Raw genomic sequence first — 25,553 nt, 5'->3', positions numbered from 1 at the left:
CATATCACAGGGGAAGGGGAGAGGAGGGCTGGGATGGGAAGGACTGCTGCTGCAAAGCTGGCAGCTCCTGAAGGGGAGTATCTTCAGGAGCTCCTGGGAATGCTCAGCTCTGGTTTCGGGGTGGCTTTGACATCCTAAGCCACTGCCTGCAAATGGAGGTCTGAAGCCCACAAATAGGGCACAGCAGGTCCCAAAAACTCACCTTGACATCAGTGATAGGACCCATCTCCTCTGCCTGCACCCAGGAGCCAGCTCACCTTTACCACTCTTTTCATACTGGAGATGTTTCCTTTTTTACCTGCTGGAGTTATTTCCAGGTTAGGAGTTAAGAGTGAAAAATGGGGAGCAATTTAGGGGAAGAACTACTGAATGGGTTTCTATGGATTAAGTACTAAACCAAATCCCAGGGTGCTGGGCCCCACATTACCCCTCATTAACTGCTGGGTTTGATGTCTGTGAGTGATCAGCCTGCTTCTCTGAACCATCCCAGCCATGAGACATCCCACAATCAGCAGGGTGAGCCAGAGTTATTTCTTGTATTTAGATGAAATCTTGTCTTCATTTCAAAATGCATCAGTGATAGAGGCAGTGACCAAGGCAGAGGCGAGAACCCCTTGCTGGGTTTTCATGCTGACACACCAGGTTGGAGAAGATCTCAAGAAAAACTGGAGCTTGGGGTCTTTTTTTCACTGGGGCAGGAAATATTGGAGAGCAAAAGAGTTTGTCATTGTCATCTCCTGCTGGGGAAGGGGCTGGGACAAGGTGGGATGTGCTCCTCAGCTGCTTCAGTGCAGCCAGCCATCTGACAGCCCCCAGGCTCAGCATCACACCTCACTATTGCTTCTCAGCTGCTGGGCTGCTGCCATCCATTGGAGGGATGGGAATGAGCAACTCATGAGCAGCAGCAACAGCTTAAACCATGGCAAAGCCCATAGAGGAAATCACATTAGTGCCCACAGGCTTGGGAGGCTGTAATGCTTCACTTGGATGCTGTAATGTCATACACTCCAGATGTGCTTCCTTAGGGGACTGCAAGAGGCTGCAGAATTTTTTAAAAGAGGGGCCTGGTGTGTGTGGTTAGCCCTGGGGAAGGTCTGTGCCCTCAGACAGGTCCTCAGCACTGCTTTGGCTCCTCTGGGGCAGGCTGGGAAGTCATGTTAGCCCTGAGAGCCAGCCTGTCCTGCTCCCCAGCAGGGAGCTCCAACAGGATAATTGCAAGGAAGGTGCAAACAGGGGAAAAGCAGTCACTGCACTCCTCTCACTCAATATTGAGTCATTCCAGGCTATGGGAGGGGCTGAGATATCTCCCTTTAAAATCAGAAAAGTGTTTTCTCTGGTGATGGAATATGGATAGCCAGTGAGAGACCAGGACAAGCCACAGTATACTAAAAAGAACCAAGTATGGCCCACCTGGCTAAGAGCCAAGGAGAGTGCCAGGGCTGGGTGAAGGTGAAACCTTATCTCCGGGCAAAGGGAGCCCTGAGTGCCCCCTGCCCTGCTGTAAGCCTGGTTTCTGGTGTCCTGCTCACTTTAGGTGTGTGTTCCCCTCTGAATGGACATGGGAAGATGGAAAAAAGCCATGGCTTAAATGAGCAAGAGTCAGCACCTGGAAGGGTGGAATGGGGTTCTAGGGGCCCTTGCTTTCATTTTTCCATCTGTGGGGAACAGGGACCTGTGGTCCTTCCTTCCCTGCAGCTTGCAAACCTCTCTCCCAATCAGGCAAACACGACTCAGCAGCAAAACTCCCATAGTGTACCCAACGGTGCTCCCAAGCCCTGGTGCAAATCCACAGGGCTCTTCCTGTCCGCTCTCTCCAGCCTGTAATTATCTTAAAGGCAACAATTAAAACTATTGAAACTCATGTGATGGGTTTAGGGAGCATAGCTTGGCTAATCCCCACAAGCATCCCAAAGGAGCGGAAGCAAGGAACTCCCTGGGGCTGGATGCTGGTGCTTTGCTGGGCAGGTAGGGAACAGATGGGGCTGCAGAGGACCAGGCTTGGGGTGAGGTCCCAACCAGTGTGGGACCTCAGGGCTCACCCATGTGGCAGCAACAACGTGAGGGTCTCCCCAGTTCTCACCCCATCTTGATACTCCCCAGGGTCCTATAGAAAGTCAGTGATGGGAAAGACCCCATCCCCAAAAGCTACTTGTTGGCTTAAAGCTCTGATTGCAAACTTCAACAGGAAAAATGTCATCTTCCTTTTTCCATGCTGGTCCAGGACCTAGCACAGCAGGTCTTTGCCCCTTCCATGTGTCAGATCCCAAAATCATGCTGTGTTGATGCACAGCCCCTCCTGCCTTCCCCATCCTTGGCTGCAGCATCCACTGCACACTCAATGTGCAAGGGGCTGTGCCAGCACCCACCATGATTTCTGCTCAAGGAGGCCCAAAACAGGAACAAGGAGATGGATAGCAAAGAACTGCATGGAATATCACTCTCCTCCTGTGCTGACCACTTCTTAATTTATTTTTTTCCCCCAGGAATCATTATTTTTGCCATTTTTCTGAAAGCATCGCCCTCCTGGAGCCACATAGTAAGTGATTCTCTGCTGCTTTCTGTAACAAATGTTTTCTAACCTGCTCTAAAAACACTGTTTGGCTTTGGGAACCCCAAAAGGCAGGGAACTTGAGAAAAATAAAAAAAAAGATAACACAAACTCTTTGTTTTCAGTATCTTGTGATCTTAAAGTGCTTGGGGTGATCTCAGGGGTGTCAGGGCAAGGACAGGACCATGGAGGGCAGCTGCTGTTTCCTCTCTTCTTTAGCCCTTTTGCTCCAGGAAAGCAGCACTTTTTCTACCCCCATATCACTTTTGTTGTGATACAGTATCATAAAGATTTCTAAAATGTCTAAATCTGTTTCCTTTCCCAAAACCACACACAATTTTACCATTTGGACTAGAAATTAGTCCTTTTGGCTCATCTTTTTTAAGCTCAGAGTAACTTTTTTTGAAGTTTTTGCTTAACATCAGCTCTATTTTGGTGAAACAAAGCCTTTTTTTTTTTTTTTTTTTTTACAATCTAAACAAATCCAAATTCCTCCTCAATTAAATATTTAAATTCTGAATGCAAGCTATCTTTTCTTTTTTTTTTTTCTTTTTCCTTTTCATTTCCTCCTCTTCCTCATTTCTAAAACAAAAATTAATGAGGAAAATCATCTTCTGAGCCATTTCTGATGCTGCTAACACCAACAGCCCCAAAGGATGCTCCCAGCCCTGTGCTCCCATCACCAGGGAAGGAGCCCGGACCACCTCCTCTCACTCCCCATGGGCACCCATCAGGCTGCACCCAACCCACAGGACGGATCCCAGTCACGGGGACAGAAAAGCCCATGACCAACCCAGCCTTGTCCTGAATTACCCCAAAAGGGTCAAGGCTGTTTTCTGGAATGGGTGGGGAGCATCAAGCCAGAGAAGCATCACCCCGTGGGGCTTGAAGGGCTGCACTGCCCCAAATCAAGGACCCCCTCACAATGTGGCTGTCCTGTATTCCCTGTGTATTTATCATGCACACTCTGTAGATCTCAGGTTATAAATGACAAAAATACATCTTTAAATGTTTTCATTTAAAAATTAAAGTGCTGCACTGAGGCTCTTCACTGTTGCCATCTGTGGAGGAGCAGGGCTGACATGCAGATTTGGGGTAACCAGATGAAGTGGGATCCATTCCCCCTGCACCTCTTCTCCTCCCACACACCCCTCACAGCAGCTGCAGGAGAAACCTCACAGCCCAGGACCAACCAGGGCATCCTCCAGGTGAGCTGCATTTTCCCCAGATTCTCTTCTAAGTGATGAAGCCCATGGCCAATGTCACCTCAGGTATTTATTGATTACCAGCACCAGCTGGGAGAAATGAAGCCCATTTGCCTCAGAGGGCAGGAATAACACTGGCTGTAGGTGCCATCCTGCACCACAAATGTCTGGCAAACTTTATTTAGGGGTTGCCTTCTGTCATGTAAGCATCTGACTTTTTTTTATTAGCACTTGTAGAGGGCTTCAGTGCTGAGTGTCTATTTGAAGCCTCAGAGGAGAAAGGGCAGCAGAAGGTGGGAGCTTCCTGGGAAGCTGGGAGATTAATATTGACCACAGGAGAAGCAGGGGGACAGGGATTTAGAGCAGTGCCTGGTTTTTCACAGCCAGGGTGAAAACAAAACAAAACTTTGGAAACTAAGATGCAAGTGAGAAGGATGGGTTCCTCTCTTCAGATTGAGATATTCAGAAGCCAAGAAGATTGCTGGGCTGGATGAAAGCAGCAGTGATGTTCACCAGCCTGCCTTGTGCTGGAGATCAAACAAAGTGATCCCCTCTGCCTTTAAAATGTTTGAAGCTGCAAAATCTTAAGGGCATATAAACTTACTTTGATTGCAGGGCTGGGATCTTGGAAGTCGCGTTCCTTTTAATTTCCTTGAGCTTTCTTTCCCCGTGAAGGACATGTACAGGGTGGTGAGTTTTCAATGGGAACTGGTTTTGCCTCATTTTCCACCTCTCTCCTGCTACAAGGAAAGAAGTGCAGAGCTCCGGAGGCCTGCCTGCCTCTTTCTATGCAGACAGAAAGGGCTGGGTGTCTGTGTTTAATTACAGCCTGAAAGAACTGCATTTAAAAGACAACAGCCAGCTATTTAATTAATACTTATCATTAGCACACATAGGAATGCCTAGCAGCAAATTGCAACAACAAAGCAACTCTTTTTTTTTTTTTTTTTTTTTTTCTCTGCACTTGGGATAAATTAATTTTAAAAAAGAGTAAACAAACCATTTGCACCAGATTTGAGGTGACTTTTTATGGAGTGGGAGTACTGGGATAGTAGGCATTACCCTAGGACAGCAGATATCTATAAGAGCAGGCTTTTCAACCTTCAGCTCTCCTGGCCAGGAATCTTATCTTCATCTATCCATCTATCTATCCTTCTATCTTGGCATTTCCACTGGGCTCACCCCCATGTCTAAGTGCTTACTTGTCTTCATACCTGTCCATAAATTACATGGCACCCCCAGGGCATTATAAATAATAATTCAACTCTCTAACCTTCAGAACAATGTTTTAAAGCATTGGTTTATAATTCAGCATGTTGCAAACTCCTTCTCCCACTCCACAAAAGTAACTCTGGAGCAGGAGGAGCACCGGGGTCAGCAGAGGAAATGCCTCAAAATCAGTTCCTTGGATGGGAGGCATGGGGTGGTTGGCCCAGAGCTGGAAGATGGAAATGGACGTAATAGCCAAGCAAGAGGGAGGGATGGACCACTCCACTCATGGCATTCCAATGACTGAGGAAAGTTAGGGAGGGACTTTTTACAAGGGTATGTAGTGACAGGACAAGGGGTAATGGCTTTAAACTGGAAGAGGGGAATACTTAGATTAGCCATTAGGAAGAAATTCTTCACTGTGAGGGTGGTGAGACGCTGGCACAGGTTGCCCAGAGAAGCTGTGGCTGCCCCATCCCTGGAATTGTTCAAGGCCAGGTTGGATGGGGCTTGGAACAACCTGGTCTGGTGGGAGGTGTCCCTGCCCATGGCAGGGGATTGGAGCTTGATGATCTTGAAGGTTCCCCTCCAACACAGCCCATTCTAGGACACCTCCCACTGGACCAGGGTGCTCCAAGCCCCACCCAACCTGACCTTCAGCACAATCACAGGTCCCTCCTGTTCTGCAGGGATTTGGTGGGATGGAAGGAGGTGGCACAGGGCTAGCTGTGCTGGGGATGAGCTGAGGAAAAGTTTGCCCCACTGCCAGCAAGGTGCTTGCAGCCCAGGGAAAGCTTCCTGCTCTTCCCACACATTCTGCAGCATCCCATGCTGATTCACTTCACAGAATTTACTTTTACCCCGCTAAACGCCACTAAACCTTCAAATTAATCCTCCCATTATGGGATTTCCTTTGATGTCAAAGGGGGAATTTTTTTTTATGGCAAAGGGGGATTTTTCCTCCCCCCTGGTGTAATTATTCTTTTTTCCCTTTTTTAGACACAAGAGATTCCTGCCAGATGCATGGCTTGCGGAGGCAGCTCCCACATGAGGTATTTATATATTTATATGTATATGATGGGAATGTGGTATTGAAAGACCTGAAGTTTCAGGGGAATTTCCCATTTCCTATTTGTTTCAGTGGAAGTTGCCTGGGAAGAGCCTTCATTAGGACTAGGACCAAAAGCTGTGAGATATGGCACTAGAAAGCAGCTTAAAATAAAAATGTCCAAGGAAAGCATCTGATATTTAATACTATCACTAGGCAAGTTTTGATGCCTGGGAATGATTATTGACACTTACATTAAATTAATTAAACTAAATTAAATTAAATTAAATTAAATGCCCTGCATTCATTCTCCATTGAGCATCTCAGGTGTAATTGTGATAGCTGGGCTGAACATCCCAGCACAGGACTGGAATCCCTGGATGAACCTGGAAGTTATTGCCTGTGGGTGGTGCTAAGACAGTTTTCTGTAATAAAGAAGGAGAGACCTTACAGAGGGGAGACCTTACAGAGGCCTTCCTGTACCTGAAGGGGTTACAAGAAAGCTGTGGAGGGACTTCTCACAAGGTCATGCAGTGATATGAAAAAGGGTAATGGTTTTAAGCTGGAAGAAGGTAGATTTAGGTTAGACATGAGAAATAAATTTTTCACCATGAGAGTGGTGAGACACTGGCACAGGTTGCCCAGAGAAGCTGTGGCTGCCCCATCCCTAGAAGTGTTCAAGTCCAGGTTGGATGGGGCTTGGAGCAACCAGGTGGGAGGTGTTCCTGCCCATGGCAGGGGGTTGGAATTGGATGATCAGAAAGGTCCCTCCCAACCAAAAGCATTCCAGGATTCTATGGTAACAGCTGGTAATGATGGAACAGGCAGGCTTATTCAGAGTTTCAATCATTTTTTATGAATTGGTAGGAAAAAGGGGGTAGAATTGCAGAAATCTTTACTGAAAATGTTAGGAAACAGTCTACTTAAGTCAAGAGCAAAGTGTGTTCTTCCAAATAATTCATTGCATGGAGAGCATCAGCTCGTCTCTCAGCAATACCTGGGGCTCTTCTGTGCCTGGAAAACAAGCCATGGGAGGCAGCAGCCAGCCATGCCCTGGCAGCTCAGCTCTGAGTGATTCCCTGCCCTGACATCTCCCACTGCTGTGCCCTGGCTTGGATCCTCTCCCGGAGCACCTCTGCCCAGTCCTGGCCTCTCTCCAGCGGAGTGGACCTGGTCTCCATCACTGTCAAAGCAGAGATGTCAGGGGGGAGCTGGGGATCCAGGCCAGCTCGGAGCAATGCATCCTGAAATTTGGCTGCAGAGGCTGGAGCTAAGCAGCACCGGGGTGTGCTGGAAAGGAAAACAAGGAAACTTGGAATTGAAGCATGACCCAGGCTGGAGATCCTGTGGGAGCAAAGGGAGAAGTGATGCTCTGCTCCCTAATGCTCCCAACCATGGCTGTCCTTACCCTTCTGGCTGTGAGTAGTGGTAGTGAGCAGCCACAGCAGAGTGAGGGCACAGCAGGTAGTGGTTTTCCTCCCAGCAGTGCTGCATGGCTCTCACGATGTCCTCATCAGAGGCTGAGCATGAGCGTAGTGTCTGGGAGAGCTGCAGGGAGATATGGGGAGGTTTGCACAAGGGGTCACCACCAAACACCATCCCAGCCAGGCACTCAGCAAGAGAGTTCCATACAGGGAGGCTGGAGGAGGAGGTTCTCCAGGGGTTAGAAGAACAGGGGTTGCTCCTGCAGCTGGGGGAAGTGCTGGAAATGGCCACGGGGCTGGGGTGCAAGTGCGGGATTTCCATCCCCAGGTGCTGGGAGTGTGGGTGGAGAGGAGCTCACAACCCAACTCCTCAGCTCTGTGCTGCTTTTTGCACGCTCCTTGGGAGTTTCTGTGGGCTTGTAAAACTCACCTCAGTGTAACAGCTCTTTATTCTTTTATAATGCAGTTTTTTTCAGTATTTTACTGCTGTGCCAGCAGGAGCGAGCGCTGGGCGAAGGATGCCCTGTGGGGGCAGCACATGTTGGATGGGAAGAGGTGGGACATCTGGCCCCAAGAGCCTCACAACACAAACATTTGGTTTGCTCTTGAATTCTCTCAGCTTTGTGTTCATGCTCCCATTTGCTGGAACACTGAGGATGAATCTCAGCACCAAACCCAGCAGCCCCACTCCCAAAGTCCGCACTCAACCTGCGCCAGCACCTGCTGCATGATGCCCTGGGCTACAGCCTGTGCTGGCACTGGAGCAGCCAAGGATGGTTTCATATCCTACTTAAATAATTATAGGCATTTTTTAATTAGTTTTGCAAAGAAAAAAAGGTGTTTCTTTTAAAAAAGCATAATTTAAAAGGGTTTTTTCTAATCTCTGTGCACACACATTGATATAAAAACTGGCCTCATGCTTCAACTTTTGGTTGGAAACTCTCTGTGATTTTTTTTACTAACTACAAAATTGATTTTAAAACAATAGGTAGTGGTAAATCTCCTTGCACAGGCCCACACACGGTGCTGTGTGTGTGAGGAACTGACCTTTCTGTGCAAATCCTCTGGCAGCTTCAGGCTTTTCAATGCCCTGAATCGCTCCATCAGCGTTTTCATCAGGCGGCTGTCGGAGCCCGAGAGCAGCCAGAGGATCCTCTCCATGTTGTAAGGCTCCTGGGATAACAAGGACAACAGGTGAGCACTGGAAATGGGAGCCTCTGGCTCAGGAGGAGAGCGCCCATGTGGATTCTCTGGTGTCTAAGCAGGGTTGCTGCATTTGTCTTGGTGGAAGCTGGGGTGGGTTTGATGTCTTCAGGTTGGAAAAGCCCTTCAAGATCATGAAGTCCAACCTCATCCTAACCCTATAACTCAGTTTCTGATGACTCACCACTAAACTCTGCACCCAAGCACCACATCCAGGTGATTTTTAAACATATTCAGGGATGGAGACTCAACCTTCCTACACTTACATCCCAAGAACACGATGTCTTTCAGACCTCTGAGCTGTCAGAGCAGTCTGGCAATGACCATCAGATTAGAAAAAAAAACCACAAAACTAATGAAGGGACAACTGATGCATGAACGTTGTGACCACACCTGTACAATCACCTTGAGGAACTTGGGCTAATAACACCCCAGAACCAGAAACATCCAGCTGTTTACTGAGTGCTGCAGATGCTGCTCTGAGTCACCCATCTCCAGCCTGACTTCACGAGACATCCCTGCAGGGCTGACCTTTATGAACATGCCAGGCACATCTTGGGCCTGGCTGGCTTCTAGGGCTGTGTGGCAATCAGTGTTGCAACACTGCAGCAAAACTTGGTGCAAGACCATCCAGGGAGGGGTCCCAAACCCATTTCACTCTTCACTGTCTCATTCCTGCATGCTCACAAGCACCAAGAAACACTCATCCAGGTGGTTTGGCCAAGATACTTTGTAGAGGGGGACAGGTCAAGGGACACAAACTAGAGAGTTCTCTTCACTTTTCTTGGGTTCAAGGGATGAGATTGGATGAGCTCTTTATACTTTGCAGCAGCTGACAGTGCCTGTGACCTTTTGTCTCACCATCCTGTCCTACCTTGGTGACTCATAAGAACTTACTCAGCCTTTTGTGTCCTTATCTGGTTGGCTTATGGCCCCAGTCCTGCTCTTCATCTTCCCACCATCATATCCCAAAGCCTAAAGCCTGTAATCTGCAGTCTGGTCTGGGTGTAGCCTGCCCTTTGCTTTAGGCTGTCCCCTGTTTTAGGCTGTCCACTGCTTCCCAACCTGGCTGTCCTGACAAGCTCCATGCTGGCACGTCTGGATGTTGATGACTTGCTAGATGTGTCCCCAGCACCATCCTCCTGACACCCTCTCTCCTGACCTTCCTTCCACTGCTCCCACATCCAGACCTTCCCCTTCACTCTCCAGTCACATCTGGGGAATGCCCCAAACAGGGCTCATCCACACAAGACTTTCTTCTTCATCTTCAACTCCTCAGTTAGTGCCTAACTGGAAAGGTTTTTCTGTTAAGCTTAGAAGAGGCAACCCAAAGAAGTTGTGTGCTCTCCAACCTTGAGGTTTTCCAATTGGACAAAGCCCTGAGCAGCTCAGTCTGACCTCAAGGATGACCCTGATTTGAGCAGGTCCCAACTAGAGACCTCCTGAACTCCCCTCCAGCATGAATGATCTGAGAAATATTTGCATGGATCTTTCAGATGTGAGCTGAACAACGATGTCCCCATGCAGCTATAGAGGGACACACCAATCCAGTTGGACAAAACCCCACCTGGTTGCCCATCCTCATGATCCCCAAGTCTGGCACACGCTTAGATTCCTCAGCAGACCAGTGCTAGCAGAAGGACACAGGTCAAGAGAGAAGCCCAGCTACCATCTGAACTCTGAGGGGATTCCCAAATTCATGACTTGGGAGCAAAGCCAAGCTGCAGAGAACAGCAGCCTGGTTACAGGGGCACGATGACTTCCTGACTGCAAAACATGGTAGCTCCTCTGAGGTCCTGGGTCCTCTCAATGTGTTTGGACAGCTTCTGGAACATTAAGTAGCTTAATAAACCAGGTGATAAAGCACCAAGTGTTTCACTGTTTGGTCACTTGCTTGGAAGCAGACTCAGTCACTGTCAATCACAGGGTAGGTATGAAATGGGAGGTATTTGCTTTCAGGTGTCTGGTTTCTGTACCTCCATGACTTTTCATTTTCTGAGGCCTTTGCTTGCCTGCTGAGACTTGTTTTGCTCTGAGCAAGCTGCAGATGGCCACAGATGAAGCATTTCTTCTGGGCTTCCCTACCTTCCTGGTCTTTTCTCTTGCTCTTGGTGAAGCCTTTCAGAAGCATCAACAGAGCCCTTGAGACATGATGGGATTTATCATTTTCCAAGTGTCACATTTTGTGAACATGTCCCCCCCTTGCTAACCTTGCACACAACGAAGCCCCAGAAACCCAACATTCAACAATTAAGATGGCAAAGTCATGCCCTGAAAAGTGAGGCAGAAGGTGTTTGATCTATCTCAGCTCTCAGTCTGCAGCAGAAATGCTCAATATGAGTCACACCTCTGAATGCATTGCTGAGAGGTATGGCCAGTGGCAGAATTCTGCTCCCATGAACTGGCTAAAACAGAGCACAAAGGAAAAAAAATATTAAAGGGATGTTATTTTGTATTTACCCATTTTGGCCAATTCATGACATACCTGAATATCCATGGCTGATGCTAATGTAGGCTTCACACTCTCTGACAGTGAGAAATCTCCATGCTGAACAGTCCTGTGAATGATGTCATTGCTGTTAACCACAGTAACAAGTTGAATTGGGAGACCCATTTTCTGGGCAATGCAGCCAGCTGGAAAAAAAAAACCAAGTAAAAACCCCACACGTTTCATGAAGAAATATTGAAATTTGGCAGAGAAGTTGTATTACAAACTTATTGACCATAGAGTTCAGAAGCAGATACAAATGACATTCCCACATGGACTCTCTGATAGGATGAGGGGAATGGTTTTAAGCTGGGAGATTTTGATCAGATCTTAGGAAGAAATTCTTCATTGTGAGGGTGGTGAGACATTGGCACAGGTTGCCCAGGGAAGCTGAGGATGACCCATTCCTGGAAGTGTTCCAAGTTGGAAGGGGCTTGGAGCAACCTGGTCTGGTGGGAGGTGTCCCTGCCCATGCAGGGGGGTTGGAACTGGATGATCTTTAAGGTCCCTTCCAACCTGAACCATTCAATGATTCTATAATTGTAAAATCTAGAGATGCAATGCTCCATCTGCCATCAAACACTGACCTTTGAGCATCTGCACATTTGAAGATGGATGGGCAGGGAACCCATGGTCAGGCAGCTGCTGTTCAAGCAAGAGAGAAGCTTTTGGGCCTCTGGAACTTATTAATGCCCTCAGATGGGCAGTGCAGCAGTGCAGTGAATGCAGCTGAGTGCATCAAATCCTCTACTGCTTTCATAAAACTATTTTGGGGTTGAGGCAATCAAGGACTCACATTTAGAAGGTCATAATGCAATTAAGAGGGATTCTCTTCACTGTACAAACCAGAGTAGGACCAGGCAGGACTCCACACCTCTGTTAATGTCTCACTTAGGAAATCAGAGCTACAGGATTTTCCCTTTTCTGCATCAAGTACATGCTGTCCTTCTAACGTCCCCATCCTCAAGATAGCTACAGTCAGCATCAAAGGGGTGGTTTGGGATTTTGTGCACCTTGCAAATCACCAGTGACACCTGAATGAGTAATAACCATGCATGAGTAATAGAATACAGCAGGTTCTGAAGAAATCCTACCAGAGAGTGGGTGTTTTAATAAATAGCAGTACCATTATCTGCAAAGTGCTTTTAGTCCATAGGTCACAGCATTCCGTATCTTTCCTTATCTAACCTTTTTTCCCCTTCACCTGTAATATTTCCTCCTCCTCCTGTTGGCACAACAATCTCCACCACTGGTAGTGGGTTGATATCCAGGGATGGGGCACACTGAAAGTAAGCATAGAAGTGGTGAGCAATCTGCACCATAATCCTCGACCAGTTGACTGAATTCAAGCTCATCAGGTTGTATTTTTGGGCAAAATCAACATCAGCAAACAGTTCCTTGATGGGCTCATCGATTTCATCACTGTTCCCACGAGCTGTCAAAAGGAGAGAGGAAGGGTTAGATCTGCCCTCATCAGCACACCAGGCACTGGGTATTTTTGCTCAAAATTAGGGTCAATCTCAAGGCCTGGAGTTTGCTGTGGCCAAGGATATCCTGAGCTGCCCATCTGCCTCAGGGGCTGAACAAGCCCAGGGTTGAGGAGCACCATGTGGGTACTGGGTGCTTTCTGCAGACAGTGCACTCTGGAGCCTTGCTCATGCCAAGTGTGTATTTGCCTGGAAAGCAAACACCTGCATCCCCTGTGAGATGCCATGCTGAGACCTGGCTGCACAGAGGACCCAGTGGTGATTCCTAACCATGAGGACAGCACAGCAGTACAGGATGGACTACCCATGTGAGGGGACAAAGGGAAAGGGTGACTCTTGATCCTCTTAGTGCCAAGAAATGGTGCTGAATTCAGTGAAGCTCAACACCTGCATGGAGGCAGCTTCTGATCTGAGGAATAAAGGAAGCCATGAGCCCCTTGGTCAAAGGACTAGGGATGTTTGTTATGGGCTCCTGCTAGCCAGATGTCTGGTGACCATGATGGCAGTGACGTGGCTGGCTTAAGCTGCTAAAGCATCAGCATCTTGAGACTTTCATGGTCACAGTTTTGACACAGAAGGGCCATAAGTGGACAGACTAACAGCAGTGCCAACCAGCAAAGACGTGTACGTTGTCTTCAATGACAGTGGTCATCTGAAGTTCCTGTATCTGGGTGCAGAACCCCTTGGGCAGCAGAACAAAGATGTCCATGTTCTTCTGTCCTCTCACACTCTCAATGGCTGAGCTCCCCGTGTCCCCTGAAGTCCCTGTTTCAAAGAGAGGGAGAACCAAGAAAAGCAAACAATTGTTGAGTCAATCAAACAATTGCATCAATTGCATCAATCAAACCTGCATCACTGCACTTCAAGAGAAAGATGCAGAGATGCTCCATGAGGTGCTTTTGGTTAGAACAGCCACCCTGGCATTGCCAGGAGATAAACCACAGCCACCCACAAAGCAATACGACCCTAAAGCATCTATTGGGACAGTCATGGGATGATGGTTTTCAGTGTAAAGACCTGCCCAGAAATTCTCCAAGCACACACACAGACATACTCACCCACCAGAATAGTGACATGCTTCTGCTTTTTCTCCAAGAAATACTGTAAAAACTGCCCTGTGCAGGACAAGGACAGATCCTTAAATGCATAAGTAACCCCATGCCAGAGCTCCAAAACATTCAGCCCATCCTTCAGCCTGGACAGATGGACAACATCCTTGTGTCTGAACCTGCTGAAGGCCCTGTTGATCAGGTCTGGAGGAAAAATGGTGAAAAGGGCTGTTAGATTAGGGAGAAGAATATTATTCTGACCTGCATTCTGACACCCATTCTGATTCCTGCATCTGTGCTCCTCATGCTCCTGGGAATTTTTCTGCAGAACCAAAGATGCTCAGTTGCTGGAGGAGTGACAGAAAACCCAGCAATTTATTCTTAGTTACTAGGAGTAAACCAGCCCAGCCTTATTGCCTTTGATAGCCCTATGGTAATTAACCCCAGGGGACATTCAACATAATCAGAGCAAACTGTGTTTAAAATACAGCATAGAGGAAACTCGAATTTTATCACAAGGAGATGCTGAGACAGAGGTTACAGCTGCCCTCTGGTGGAAGTGATAGCTGCTAAATGTTAAAAACATTAAAAACCTCTTAGGGAGAACATGGAGAAACAGAAAGCCCTGGTGGGAGTGCAGGTCTGCAGCCCGGCAGAGCAGGAGATGCCCCAGCAGTGACAGCACCAGGGCAGCAGCCATCACTTCTTCAGACACCAGAATCCCTGTTTGCACGTCCTGGCACCTTCTCCAGAATGTGACAAGTCCCAGCAAGGTGACAGAGGGGAATGGGGCAGAGGAAGGTGCAGGCAATGGTGCTGTAAGCTCCATCCTCAGGGGGCTGTGAAGAGGAGGGGGTGAAGGTGGGGACATTAAGAAGTTCTTTACAATGAGGGTGATGAAAGATGGCATAGGGAGGTGGGGGAGGCCCCATTCCTGGAGATATTTAAGGTCAGGGGGGGAGCACCTGGATGGGGCTCTGGCAAACCTGATCTAGCTAAAGATGTCCCTGCTCCCTGCAGGGGGAGGACTGGACTAGAGGGCCTTTAAAAGTCCTTTCCAACCCAAGGCATTCTATAGAAGGTGGGGAGGTGCATCTGACACCCCAAAATCCTTATCCCTAACCCTGCCAGCATCTCCCCCCGTGTTTCAGGCTCACCGTTGAGCGTGTTCCGTGGGACCAGCTCGGCTGGGATGAAGAGGGAGCACAGCTCCTTCACCAGCTCCCGGTAGGAAAGACTGCTCCATCTCTGCAGGGTGTCCCTGTCCAGCGAGGGGATGCTCCGGGGCATGAAGAGGCCCCCATCGGGTGCATAGCCAGAGAACAGGGCTCCTTCGAAGTCGACGGCCCCCACGCCCCCCCGGGTGCTGATGTACTCCATGGGTGCTGAGGAGACACCACAGTCACTGCCAGCACCCCGGAGCATTCCCCCTGCTGGGAGCAACCCCACATCCCAACCTGGCTCTCCCAGAAAGTTCCCATGTGGACACAGGGAGGCTTCTCAGGGAGGAAACCACTTCATACCTCCCCATCCAGCCCCCACTCCCCCCCCCAAAAAAAAAGGTAGGGAAGGCAGAGTCCCCTGCAGGGAGGGGAAATCCTGCCCGAGGTTTGCACCGAGTTCCCGAGTTCCCACTTTGCCTGCGCCCTTCCCACCCTGCCCCGGAGACGCTTCCCGGGCTGAGCAAAATCCCTGCGGATGCAGAAGTCTCTGCGCAGCCACGTCACGTCCCTTCCAGGCTCTATGCAAAAGCTGGAGTTTTAGATTATAAATATATATATAAATAATAATAGTAGCTATGGTTTGGTTTTTTCCCCCCATCTGGTTGATTTTCTACGAAGGGGTTAAAGTACAGCCAGGGTTTAACTCCGTGTCGGAAGCACAGAGCTAAATCCGCCGGATTCCTGCCAATCCCACCGAGCAGCCGCAGTTGCTGCCCGGACAGGTCCCTTCTCACCCTTAAACCCTGAAACCCCCCCGGCTTTCCCCACCTCGGGCACTCCGACCAACGCTGCAGCCCCTCGGCGCGGCCTCGGGTCTCCCGGCCCCAGGCAGAAGGCAGGGAAGTGTCCAAGCAGCTCCAAAGCCACTTCCAGCCCGGGCACCCTTTGCACTTGTGCTCTCGGAAAACTTCTCCCCGTACCAAGCAGCCAATGTTCCGCCCGGCAGCCATCCCGCCAGTGGGAATATGCGGGAAAGAGGGAGCTGAGCTCCTCCTGATGTCCTCAGGCATGGGCTGCAGCTGGGGAGAGAGTGAGTTAAAGATCAGGAGAAAGCTTTTAGGGTGATCAGGCACGGGGCATATTGTTGTCTCCAGTAAAACCCTGCAGAAATTCAGAATTCGATTAAGGAAGGCATTGAGCCACCAGATCTAAGGGTGAGGTTGGGGTTGTGTCTGAGATTTAAAGCAGGGTTTGGGTGAGAAATTTTCAACAAAAAGCAGTCTGTAATTCAGCTGTGCAAAGCCACATTTTCAGTCTGGGACCTCAGAACAGCCCTGTCCTACTGGTGGGGAAACTGAGGCACGGGAGGGAGTGGGAACATGCACGGTGCTGTGCAAAAAAACCTCAGCTCTCCTTTGCAGGGAAGAGCCATGACCTCTTTCCTTACTTTTTAATTTATTAAATAGTAAGTTTTTTGAAGGGCAAGGTCAGCAAAGGGCTGATGGCTTCTTGGAGCCCAGGGTGCAGTGCAGGGTGTGCTGCTGGGGCATGTGTGGGGACTTCAGCCCAGGAAGGCTGGGTGCAGGGTACAAAGGATGGGTGATTACAGCCAGCTGTGGGTCAGGAAGCTCACATCTGCAGGAAGGGACACGTCACCTGCCCAAGCATCAGTGTCTGACCCAGCTTGGGTTGTCTCTAACTCCAGCAAGTAACTGGAGCCATGAGAAAAGTCAGTGGTGGAGAGTGATCCCGTTCTTGCCCTGAGCAGCACCATGGAAAAGGGCTTTTCTGCACCCAGCATTGAACAGGGATAGATCCTGCAAGGTCCTCAGTGGGAAGGAGAAGTTAAATTTCAGGCTCTGGGCAGAGCTGCCCATGATGGTGTTGCAGAAGGTGGAAGGGGGCTGCTGTAGCAGAGCAGTAAACAAAGAGCAGCTTTTTAATCGTGTATCTTGGCTTTAAATGGCTTTAAACTGGAAGAGGGTAGATTTAAATCAGATCTCAGAAATTCTTTAGTGTGAGAGTGGTGAGACAGTGGCCCAGGTTGCCCAGGGAAGCTGTGGCTGCCCCATTCCTGGAAGTGTTCAAGGCCAGGCTGGATGGGGCTTCAGCATTATGTCCCTCTAGTGTGTATCCAGAAACCCTGGGGGAAAAAAAAAATTAAAAAAGGCTTATACCAGGATACCTGCTGCTCTGGGCTCCCAGACAGAAATAGCATCAAGGCTGTTGCAGAAGCTTTATCTGTGCCTGGGGTCTGTCAGTGGTGGTGGCCTCACTAATGAGATCTTTAGTTAATGCTGATGGTGGGGGCTGCTTATGTGGCAGTCCTGGGTGAGCACAGGGAGAGCACCTGGGACATGCCCTGGGGTGGCAATGCCATTTATTGGGAGGGCTTTTCTCATGCTTGGCCTTGCAGGCTCCATGGATTCATGTTTAAAGAGCCATTTCTTTAATGTTATCCCCACACATCACCTCGAGTTAACCACTGTAGCAACAGACCAAGAGCTGGAAAACATAACAGCTTTTAATTAATCTGATTTTACCTTCTGCCTCCATATTCCTGCTGGGATTTGCACTTCGACTTTGGAGGTTCCAAGCAGTTCCTGCTCTTTGGACCCAGCTGTCCATGTGCACACCCCAGCTCAGGCTGCTTTTGGGTTTTCATACTGCATCACTTTTCATCCCTCCAGAAACAATTTCTTCAGCCTCTCCACCCACCAAAGCCCGGCGAGGAAGAAGGAAGCAGAAGAGCACGAACAGCAGTGAGAAGCCAATTTGTTTTGGGTTTTTTTCCTCAAAACAAGTTCCGGGGCTCTCCCCAGAGGGCTGCAGCACTCGAAGGTAATCACAGCAGCACCTGGGGCATCCCCAGGCCCGGGCGCACTGGGGACCACAGGCTGTGCCAAAGCCACCATCAGTCCCCGTGTCACTAGATGGCAGCAATGCCCTTCATCTGCCGAGGAGAGGCACGAAACTGCCTCCCCCTTCACCTTTCAGGCCGCGGACCCTCAACCATCCCACCGGGATTTCAAGCGACACCTTTCAAGAGGAAGCACCCCTCCAAATATCCCCCTTTTGAAGAGGAGGCATGGACAATGTCCTGCAGCAGGGTGCCAGGTGATGAAGGTGGGTGGGCTGAGCCAACTCCGGGGTTCATGGAAGGAGGAAAGAGGTTTTTCACCTTCACCCCATCTTCTGGAATCCATCCTGGAGTTTCATCACCCTCCTTCCATCCCTGTCCCACCTCTCCTGAAGGTCTGGGGAGCTTACACCCAGGGAGGGACTTGGAATGGGGGGCACATGGAAAGACCCTAATTCACAACCAGGACCAGAATGTGTCAAATTTAATTTTAAAATATCACATAAGCCTGGAAAGCACAAAAAAATGTCCCCTTTGTCTTCTCAGTCCTGACCCTTCCCATGAGCTGGGTAGTGCCTACAAACCATACACAAACAAAAGTTGTCAGAGCTCTAAGTGACCCAAGCAACACCAGGCAGGGCCAGTAAGGGGGTAATAAGGATTTCTGGGGTTTCGCAGTGCCAATTTTATGCATGTCTTGTCATCTGAATAAAAATATATAAGCTTGTTGCTGGGAGTGGATGAAGGAGTTAACGTGTCCCTCTCCACTCTGCTGCACAGAAGCATCAACTTGCACAGAGAAATAGTGAAATCTGTGTAAAAACTTTACAGTCTTGGCCAGAAATAAAACTACTTTGGTTCTGCCATTCTCAGAGGCAAACCCACACATCAGTGAGGTTCAGAACCACAGCAGGAAGGGGGTAGAAAGATTGCAGAGAGTGTCTGCAGCTGCACAGGCAAATGAACACTCAGGATAATTTGTTTGAGCCTCACATCAAGGAGATACAAGGTAGAAACCTACAACTGTAAATTAATTTCAGTGCATGAAGCTGCCCTACTGTGACTGCAAATGTGGCTTTCTTTCTAAATCTGATAGAAAGCTCTGCTCCACAGGCATCATTGGTGAGCAAAGCTAAGGCAGCAATAGGTCTCATGCTATCAGGGAAACTGAGTCTTGACCCTAGAGAAGCAATACTGAGCCTTTCCTCCCTTTGGGACCTTTGAAGTAAGATGACAAGGGCCGAGGGCTGCCCTTTGCTGAATTTCAGCATGAAGTAGAAGCTTGATCAATGGCAGAGCTCAGTGTAAGTTGCTGCTTTGGGCAGCCTTATCAAGGCTCTGATAGTGGCATATCTAATCTGAACCAATATGAACTGGTGCTTGCATGTCTGCAGCTTGGAAGTTGCAGACAGCCTCCAGCAGACTGCCAGAGATGTTCTAAGAAAGAGAAAAATCAGGGAAAGGTGCTGTGTTTCATTCATCTCATCAGGACACAAAGCAGTCAGATACCTCCACGGCTAGGAGGAAGCTGAGAGGTTTTGCATGTCCCAGTCTTTGAGTCAGGTGCAAAAGTCAGAAGTCAAACACTTGTGTCCTTTTTTCTGACAAGCTTCTAAGATGCTCTGCTTTATCTTCAAAACAGTTTCAGCACGGATGCACCTGCTGGCTTCCAATGAGGAGCAGCCTCCTCTATAATTTCTGCAAATGATCCATGTCTTTCCTCTTTCTACAAACCAAGTCCAGATTTTAGGCTATGGTATGCATTCAGTTTCAATGGTAAGCTGACTCTCCCTTGTGTTAATGCACATCAAGTGCATTTTCTTGGTCCTGGAAAGTGCTGTATTATGTTTTAAAAGATCCTGTATTATGATGGGGAGATGTACAAGTGTTCTGAACTTTGCTATTGAGATAAACTTAATCTCACCTGCTGTTTGCTCAGCAGGTCTAGATGGATAATAATTATCCTGGCCAAATTTCATCCTGCAAGGCTGCTTTATGTATAGATAGATAGATAGAAAGAGAGAGATACAAATATATATATATATGTGTGATATATAATAAATATAAAAAGTATAATATACAAATATATAATACATATATTATATATATATATAAATAAAGAACTTCTGCATTTCTTTACTATGGGAGATAAATGAACACAAGTCTAGCAGAATAGCTGCAGATGAAACAAAGAGGTTTTATTTTTGATCACTGGACAAAAATCAGTTGGTTGCATTCCCAAACCTGCCCGCAGTGATCTGTAGTTCCCATATATCCAGTGCATAGAATCTGGGAGCAGGGGTGTATCTGTCCCCTGTAAGCAAGGAGGGGGGGAGATACCCACAGAAAATAACCTGGGTCCATATTCTCCTTTTAGCATTTGGTGGGTGGCATCCAGACCTTAGGAGCCTGTCCAACCCAGAGGGAATTCTCACCCCATTTCTGGTGGTTTTCTAAGTGGGTCAGCTGCCCAGATTAGGCATGAGAACCATTTAGAATTTTCTGGGAAAAACCTGGTGAGCTTTTTCCAACTGCTATCTTAGCCTCAGGTCTCTTTACATGGTGGGTTTAGCTCATTTCAAGCTCATGTGGAGTTTGTGGTCCTGGGAAGTCTGCAGTGGCTGAGATGGGGAAGTCAGGGAAAATACCAGGTGCTCCTTCCAGCACTTCAGTTGGGATTCCTCTTGGCTAATAGAAAGTATTTATAAATACCTTAGTCAAGAAGGCTGTTTCTGGAGAAGCTGGAGGAGGGCAGGCAGCCCTGGGACACTACTCATGAGATGTTTCTCCTGTTTCTCTCCTTTGGTTCATCTAGACATCAGCTCAGAGGCATTCAGGGTACTGCAAGTGCCTGAGGTCACTTGGGAAAGGTCTCTCCCTCCTGATCTCCTGATTTAGCAGCCACCCCTTCTCCCTAGACTGCACCTGAGAACTGGGCATCATCCCAGCTATGGGATGTGGTCAGATGTGCTTGGTCCAGGAGTGAATTTCACTGGAAAATGAACAAAAACCTCAACTCCAGGCTCCTCTGGTTGATGATGGGAGGGGAAAACTGAACCATGGAGAGCTGGAGCTTTCCCACATCCATCAGTCCTTGGTGCATCAGGAGCACTGGGCTCCAAAATGAGTCACTGGTCCATCTACCCACACAAATCCCTGTCTGAAGGCAAAACCACACTGGTGGAGTTTGAATTAAACTGCAGTCTTCAGGTTGGGCCAGTTCAATCCCAGGATTTTATTTTGAGCCATGCCTTTTCCTTAAGGGAAAATGATGATTTAGTGACTACTGCTACATCTGGCTCACACCAAATCCCACCATTACAGAGGACCACAGGGCATCTGAAGGAGGGAACAAGTCAGTCCCTGCCTGTGCTCAGCCTCCACTCTTCATATCAGTGCTAAACACCCAGTCTGGACACACTGGTGAGAAGAAACCCCACCAGTGTCATCTCCAAGGAACACCATGATCTTCCACCATCTTCTCCTCTTCCAGATGTGCACTTCCAGACTGCAAGCCAATGAGATAAACTGGCTTGTTCTCCTGATAATTAATATCTCTGCATAATTATATTTTTATCATTTGATTATGGATGCCACGTTGCTTCCTACATAAAATGGATTTATGGGATTATTTTTCCCCAGCCCCCACGTTGTAAACTGAGTTCTGTCAAATGGAGAGAAATTTATCACTGACCATTGCCCAGTTTTATGTTAATATTTGAACATGGCCATAAAAGAATTACAACATCTTACCTCTGACCAACTTCTAAGGAAAAACAACCCTTATAAAACCAAGCTTTGTTTGCCAGCAAGGCACCTTCTCTTGTGTTGGAAGCACAGAGATCTTTTCCATCATGAGCTTCACTGGAAAGTATGAGCTCCAGTCCCAGGAAAACTTTGAGTCTTTCATGAAAGCCATTGGTAAGTGCCTCCCTGTGCTGTGTGCTGCTTTACCTGCTCACATCCCACTGATATATGGGAGTCCAGCTGTGCAGATGCTGTTGATTGAAAACACCTCTCAGCTTCCTTACTTCTGTCACCTTGCAGTTGTTTGTGTGTTACAAATGCAGGTGCTTGGAGCTGTGGTCTCGAAGTGGAAGGGGAAGCAGCTCTCTGGCTGGTGGCTGGAGGTCAAGAGATGCTGAGGGAAACTTTGTGGTTTGCAGGAGCACAATCCCAGCAGGTCCTGCAGCCCTGGGCCAGAGCAGGAGTGCTGCACACACGTGATGAGCCTGCAGGACCTTGATCTGCTCCATCAGGCTGTGAAATCTGAGGGCAAGCAGGACATGGCTCACTCAGCCCACTGGGCTGCTGCTCAGCACTGCTGCAGAGCCCCCAGTTCCACCATTTATCAGAAAAATGATCGAGTTGTTTATGTGCTTAATGATGGATGTGTCCACCCAGGTTTACACCTGCATCCCTGCCAGGGAGGATGGTTCTACAGGGATTCAGGAGGCTTTGCTCTGCTTCTGCACAGTCTTGTGCTGTGGGGGCTTTACCTGTCAGATAAGCTTCAGGCTTTAGAAGACTTTAGTGAACTGGGTCTGAGGGACTGTAAGTCTCATCAAAACCCCACTTGATTCCTTCCTCCTACCTTGATTTACTCTATTTTCTCTGCTTGCCTCTCAATGAAGGAAGCAAAAGAAGGTTTCTTCTTTCCCTCTGATGCTTGTTCTGCTCCTAGCCAGAGCAGTGGAACAAAAAAGAAATTTACTTCCCACACAGACCCCAGGATGAAGTATTTGTTATTCTTTCTCCCTAGCAGACTCTGGGCCATGTGGTCTTCAAGGGACCATAATCCTTGTGAGGCTTTTTCCTACCAGAATAGAAATCCTCCCAGCTGTGGGTGCTCAAACCCCACCACATCCATTTGGCAGCAACAATCTGCTCACCCATGGCTTCAAGGCCCACCTAATGTCTCTTTTTCCTGAGCAGGGCTTCCTGATGACCAGATCCAGAAGGGCAAGGATATCAAGAGCATCTCAGAAATTGTACAGGATGGGAAAAAGTTCAAGGTCACCGTGACAACTGGCACCAAAGTGCTGCACAACGAGTTCACCATTGGGGAGGAGTGTGACATGGAGATGCTGACAGGGGAGAAAGTCAAGGTGAGGGATCAGCTCCTCTTCTGCCAGGGTTTCAGGGTCTAGGGACATTAAATTTCCTTTTCAACCATTCCTTCTGCACTTGATTCAAAGGGAATGGTCAGACCACAGGTGTTAGAGCTGACACAGGGAAAAGACCTGAGTGATTCCCCAGTCTCTCTGTTTGTATGCATGATTTCATTTAATGGGAAGGGCTGGCACCAAGTCTGCAGATGTGAGACCTGCTGCCTTGCTCCCTGCGGGTCCCCAGGAAGGCTCCTAGGGACACATTTCTGGAAATGACACTCCATTTCTGAGCCACCTTCCTGAGAAACTCAGAGTCTGGGACTCTGAAGTTCCCACCTTCCCCTCTTCATCATTACAAAACACCACACAAGCTCCCCAGCCAGCAGATGAAGCTTTGCATTTTTAAAACTATTTTAATAGCCAATTGGGAAAACACTGGAGGCCAGCATTTCAATAGCCTCTTTAGAGAAAGGAGTAGTGATGCTTTGATAAATCCTTCTGATAGCAAAAGGAAGCAAAAAGGAAAGATTTGGGGTGGTAAAGGGTTGAGTTTCTGTCATGTTGCAACACAAAATATGCCCCATCTTCATTTTGTTGACTTGAAGGTAGTACAGGGAAGTGAGCCAATGAATTCTAGACCAATAAATCTCCTTTTAAGTCCCAGAGGCTGTTAACTTCCCTTCTAGCTTCATCCACTGCTTCTGTTTACACTGGGTGAGATAATTTGGCAAGGTGAGGATTTATCACCCTTGAAATTGGGTGAGCTGAGCTCCTGTTCCTGGACATTAGTTTCTAATGGCTCATAAAACACCAAGACAGCACCACTGGCAAATACCTTGTCTCTCCTCTGCCTCTGGAGAAGGTGGTATTGAAAGGATTTTTGAAAGCAGGAGAAGTGATCACTTCAAAGAATGTCCCTGATTGGGGCTCTGATAGCCATGCTGGCTGCATCACAATTTCCAGCATCACTGAAGTCCTTTCTGGATAAACTATGGGGGGGAAATGGCAATTAGAAGAGCTTCACCCTCCATAAATCAGCAGCTCAAGGGCAGGTGAACCTGTCTAACAGCTGGACAACAGATGAACAGAAGTGGGTTTTGCTGGGTTATTTATCTGAGTAATTTCAGTGATCAGTGACAGCTGCCCTGGGGGTGTTGATTTGCCTGGAGCTTTTTTAGATGTGGAGCTCCTTGGGGGGTCAGAGACACACCAGATGTGCCCATCCCCCTGAGAGCTTTCCAACCATGAGCTTTTGTGTTTCTGAAAGCTCCTTTAAACTCTTTCCCACCTTGACTGAAACTCCCCCTAGGCCCACATTGTTTCCCAGCTCCCATCACCCCAACCTGAAGGAGGCTGAAATGGTGGATGGTTGGAGAGGAGACAATGTCATGTCCTGGTCCAGCTCAGGTGATTCTACTGTCCTCTCCTTGGAGGAATGCAGATCCTCTTGATCCTTGGAGCTGCACCCAGGATCATCAAGGCTGCAGGGAGGCATCAACATAGGCAGGGTGAAAAGCCTTCTTCTCCCCCAGGCTCATGTTGGTGTAATGCCAAGGATCCCTGCTGTGGCATCTAACAGTGCAGGAGCCACCCTCTGGAGGGGAAAGATATAGGTATGGCAGCCCAAAGTAAGCATCCATACCCTTTCCGTGTGGTAGTCACCACCAGCACAAGTCTCCTCCTCTCAGGAAAGGTCCAAGGGGAGCAGCTTGCTCCAAACAGCTTGCAGAAGGGACAGGAACTCAGTTGTCAGGGTTGCTATGGTTTAACAGGAATCTCTCTGTCTCCTCCCCTCTCTCCAGGCTGTTGTTCAGATGGAGGGTAACAACAAGCTGGTGGCAAACCTGAAAGGGCTGAAATCTGTCACTGAACTCAATGGAGACATCATCACCAATGTAAGTGCAGAAGAGAGGAGTAATGGTTGAAGAAACAGTGCCTACAGCTGCCTTCAGGGGCCCTACAAATCCTACAGAGATGCTGGGGGACCTTAGAGAGGTGCTGGAGGCAAGCACATGGGCACACTCTGGCTTTGTAGCCAAAGATGGTCAGTTGGCCAGGCACTGAAGGCAGTTTTTTATTATAGTCTGGTGCAAAAAGTATTGTCTGAAACCTCAGCAGGCATTTCTGATCAAAGCTTCATGCAACGAGGGCATGTTCTCACCCTCTCATATGTGTAAGTTTGTAGGTGGGCCTGGCACTTTTAAAGAAGAGAGATGCAGCAGTGTGATCCCAGCTGAGTGCTGTCAGATTATCTCTACCTGTTTGGGGCTATTCATGAAGAAATCCAAGCTTTAGTTATCCAGTTTATATGACACAGACTGGAGACCAGTCTTGTTTTCATTTGCAAAACCAGATCCTTTCCAAGTAGGGCTGGGAGGCATGCACCATGAAGAGCTAATGCTTTCCATTTGTTTTTCAGACAGTGACCATGGGAGACATCTCCTACAAGAGAATCAGCAAGAGAATCTAGAGACCCTGCACACACCAATCATTTTACTGTGTAAAATGTAATCATTAAAGTAAAATTTGTATTAAATGCCTCTTCATTGTTATCATCAACCTCTACACTGTTGCTGTGAAGAGGTGCAAGCCTCCAAAACTCAAGCAAGCCTCCAAAAACTCCTGCCAAGCCCAGGCAGAAACTGGGCAGTAGGCTGAGCCAAGGCTATGCTGAGGTCAATGGACAGAGCTGGGATTGGGAGCAGGTTCAGAGCCACGAGTGACCTCTCAGATGTGCTCCATGCTGATGAGCACTGTT

At 48.3% G+C, this 25,553-nt stretch overlaps 2 protein-coding genes across 5 annotated transcripts; one reads left to right on the top strand and one right to left on the bottom strand.

The window, feature by feature from the left end:
- Positions 1-6,936: 6,936 nt before the first annotated feature.
- On the bottom strand, positions 6,937-15,758 carry THNSL2 (threonine synthase like 2). Of its 4 annotated transcripts, none has more exons than XM_030450568.1 (10): positions 15,653-15,758; positions 15,317-15,402; positions 14,819-15,046; positions 13,671-13,865; positions 13,225-13,377; positions 12,330-12,560; positions 11,123-11,271; positions 8,482-8,607; positions 7,419-7,558; positions 6,937-7,300 (listed from the first exon to the last, which is right to left on the bottom strand). In XM_030450568.1, exons 3-10 carry the CDS (start codon positions 15,039-15,041, stop codon positions 7,072-7,074), a joined length of 1,446 nt encoding a protein of 481 aa, XP_030306428.1. In that variant the 5' UTR covers positions 15,042-15,046; positions 15,317-15,402; positions 15,653-15,758; the 3' UTR covers positions 6,937-7,071. The 4 variants fall into 4 exon arrangements, with proteins under 4 accessions (XP_030306428.1, XP_030306430.1, XP_030306431.1 ...); XM_030450570.1 differs by having other exon boundaries at positions 8,482-8,496; XM_030450571.1 differs by lacking the exon at positions 13,671-13,865.
- Positions 15,759-21,336: 5,578 nt separating this feature from the next.
- FABP1 (fatty acid binding protein 1) lies at positions 21,337-25,370 on the top strand. Its single transcript, XM_008501865.2, has 4 exons — positions 21,337-21,605; positions 22,620-22,792; positions 24,598-24,690; positions 25,215-25,370. Exons 1-4 carry the CDS (start codon positions 21,539-21,541, stop codon positions 25,263-25,265), a joined length of 384 nt encoding a protein of 127 aa, XP_008500087.1. The 5' UTR covers positions 21,337-21,538; the 3' UTR covers positions 25,266-25,370.
- The last annotated feature ends 183 nt before the right edge of the window (positions 25,371-25,553 follow it).

This window comes from Calypte anna, chromosome 4B (genome assembly GCF_003957555.1).
Source record: "Calypte anna isolate BGI_N300 chromosome 4B, bCalAnn1_v1.p, whole genome shotgun sequence".
Lineage (NCBI taxonomy): Eukaryota > Metazoa > Chordata > Aves > Apodiformes > Trochilidae > Calypte > Calypte anna.
Note: the sequence above shows the minus strand (reverse complement) of the source record. Positions and strands in the feature narration are given on the sequence as shown.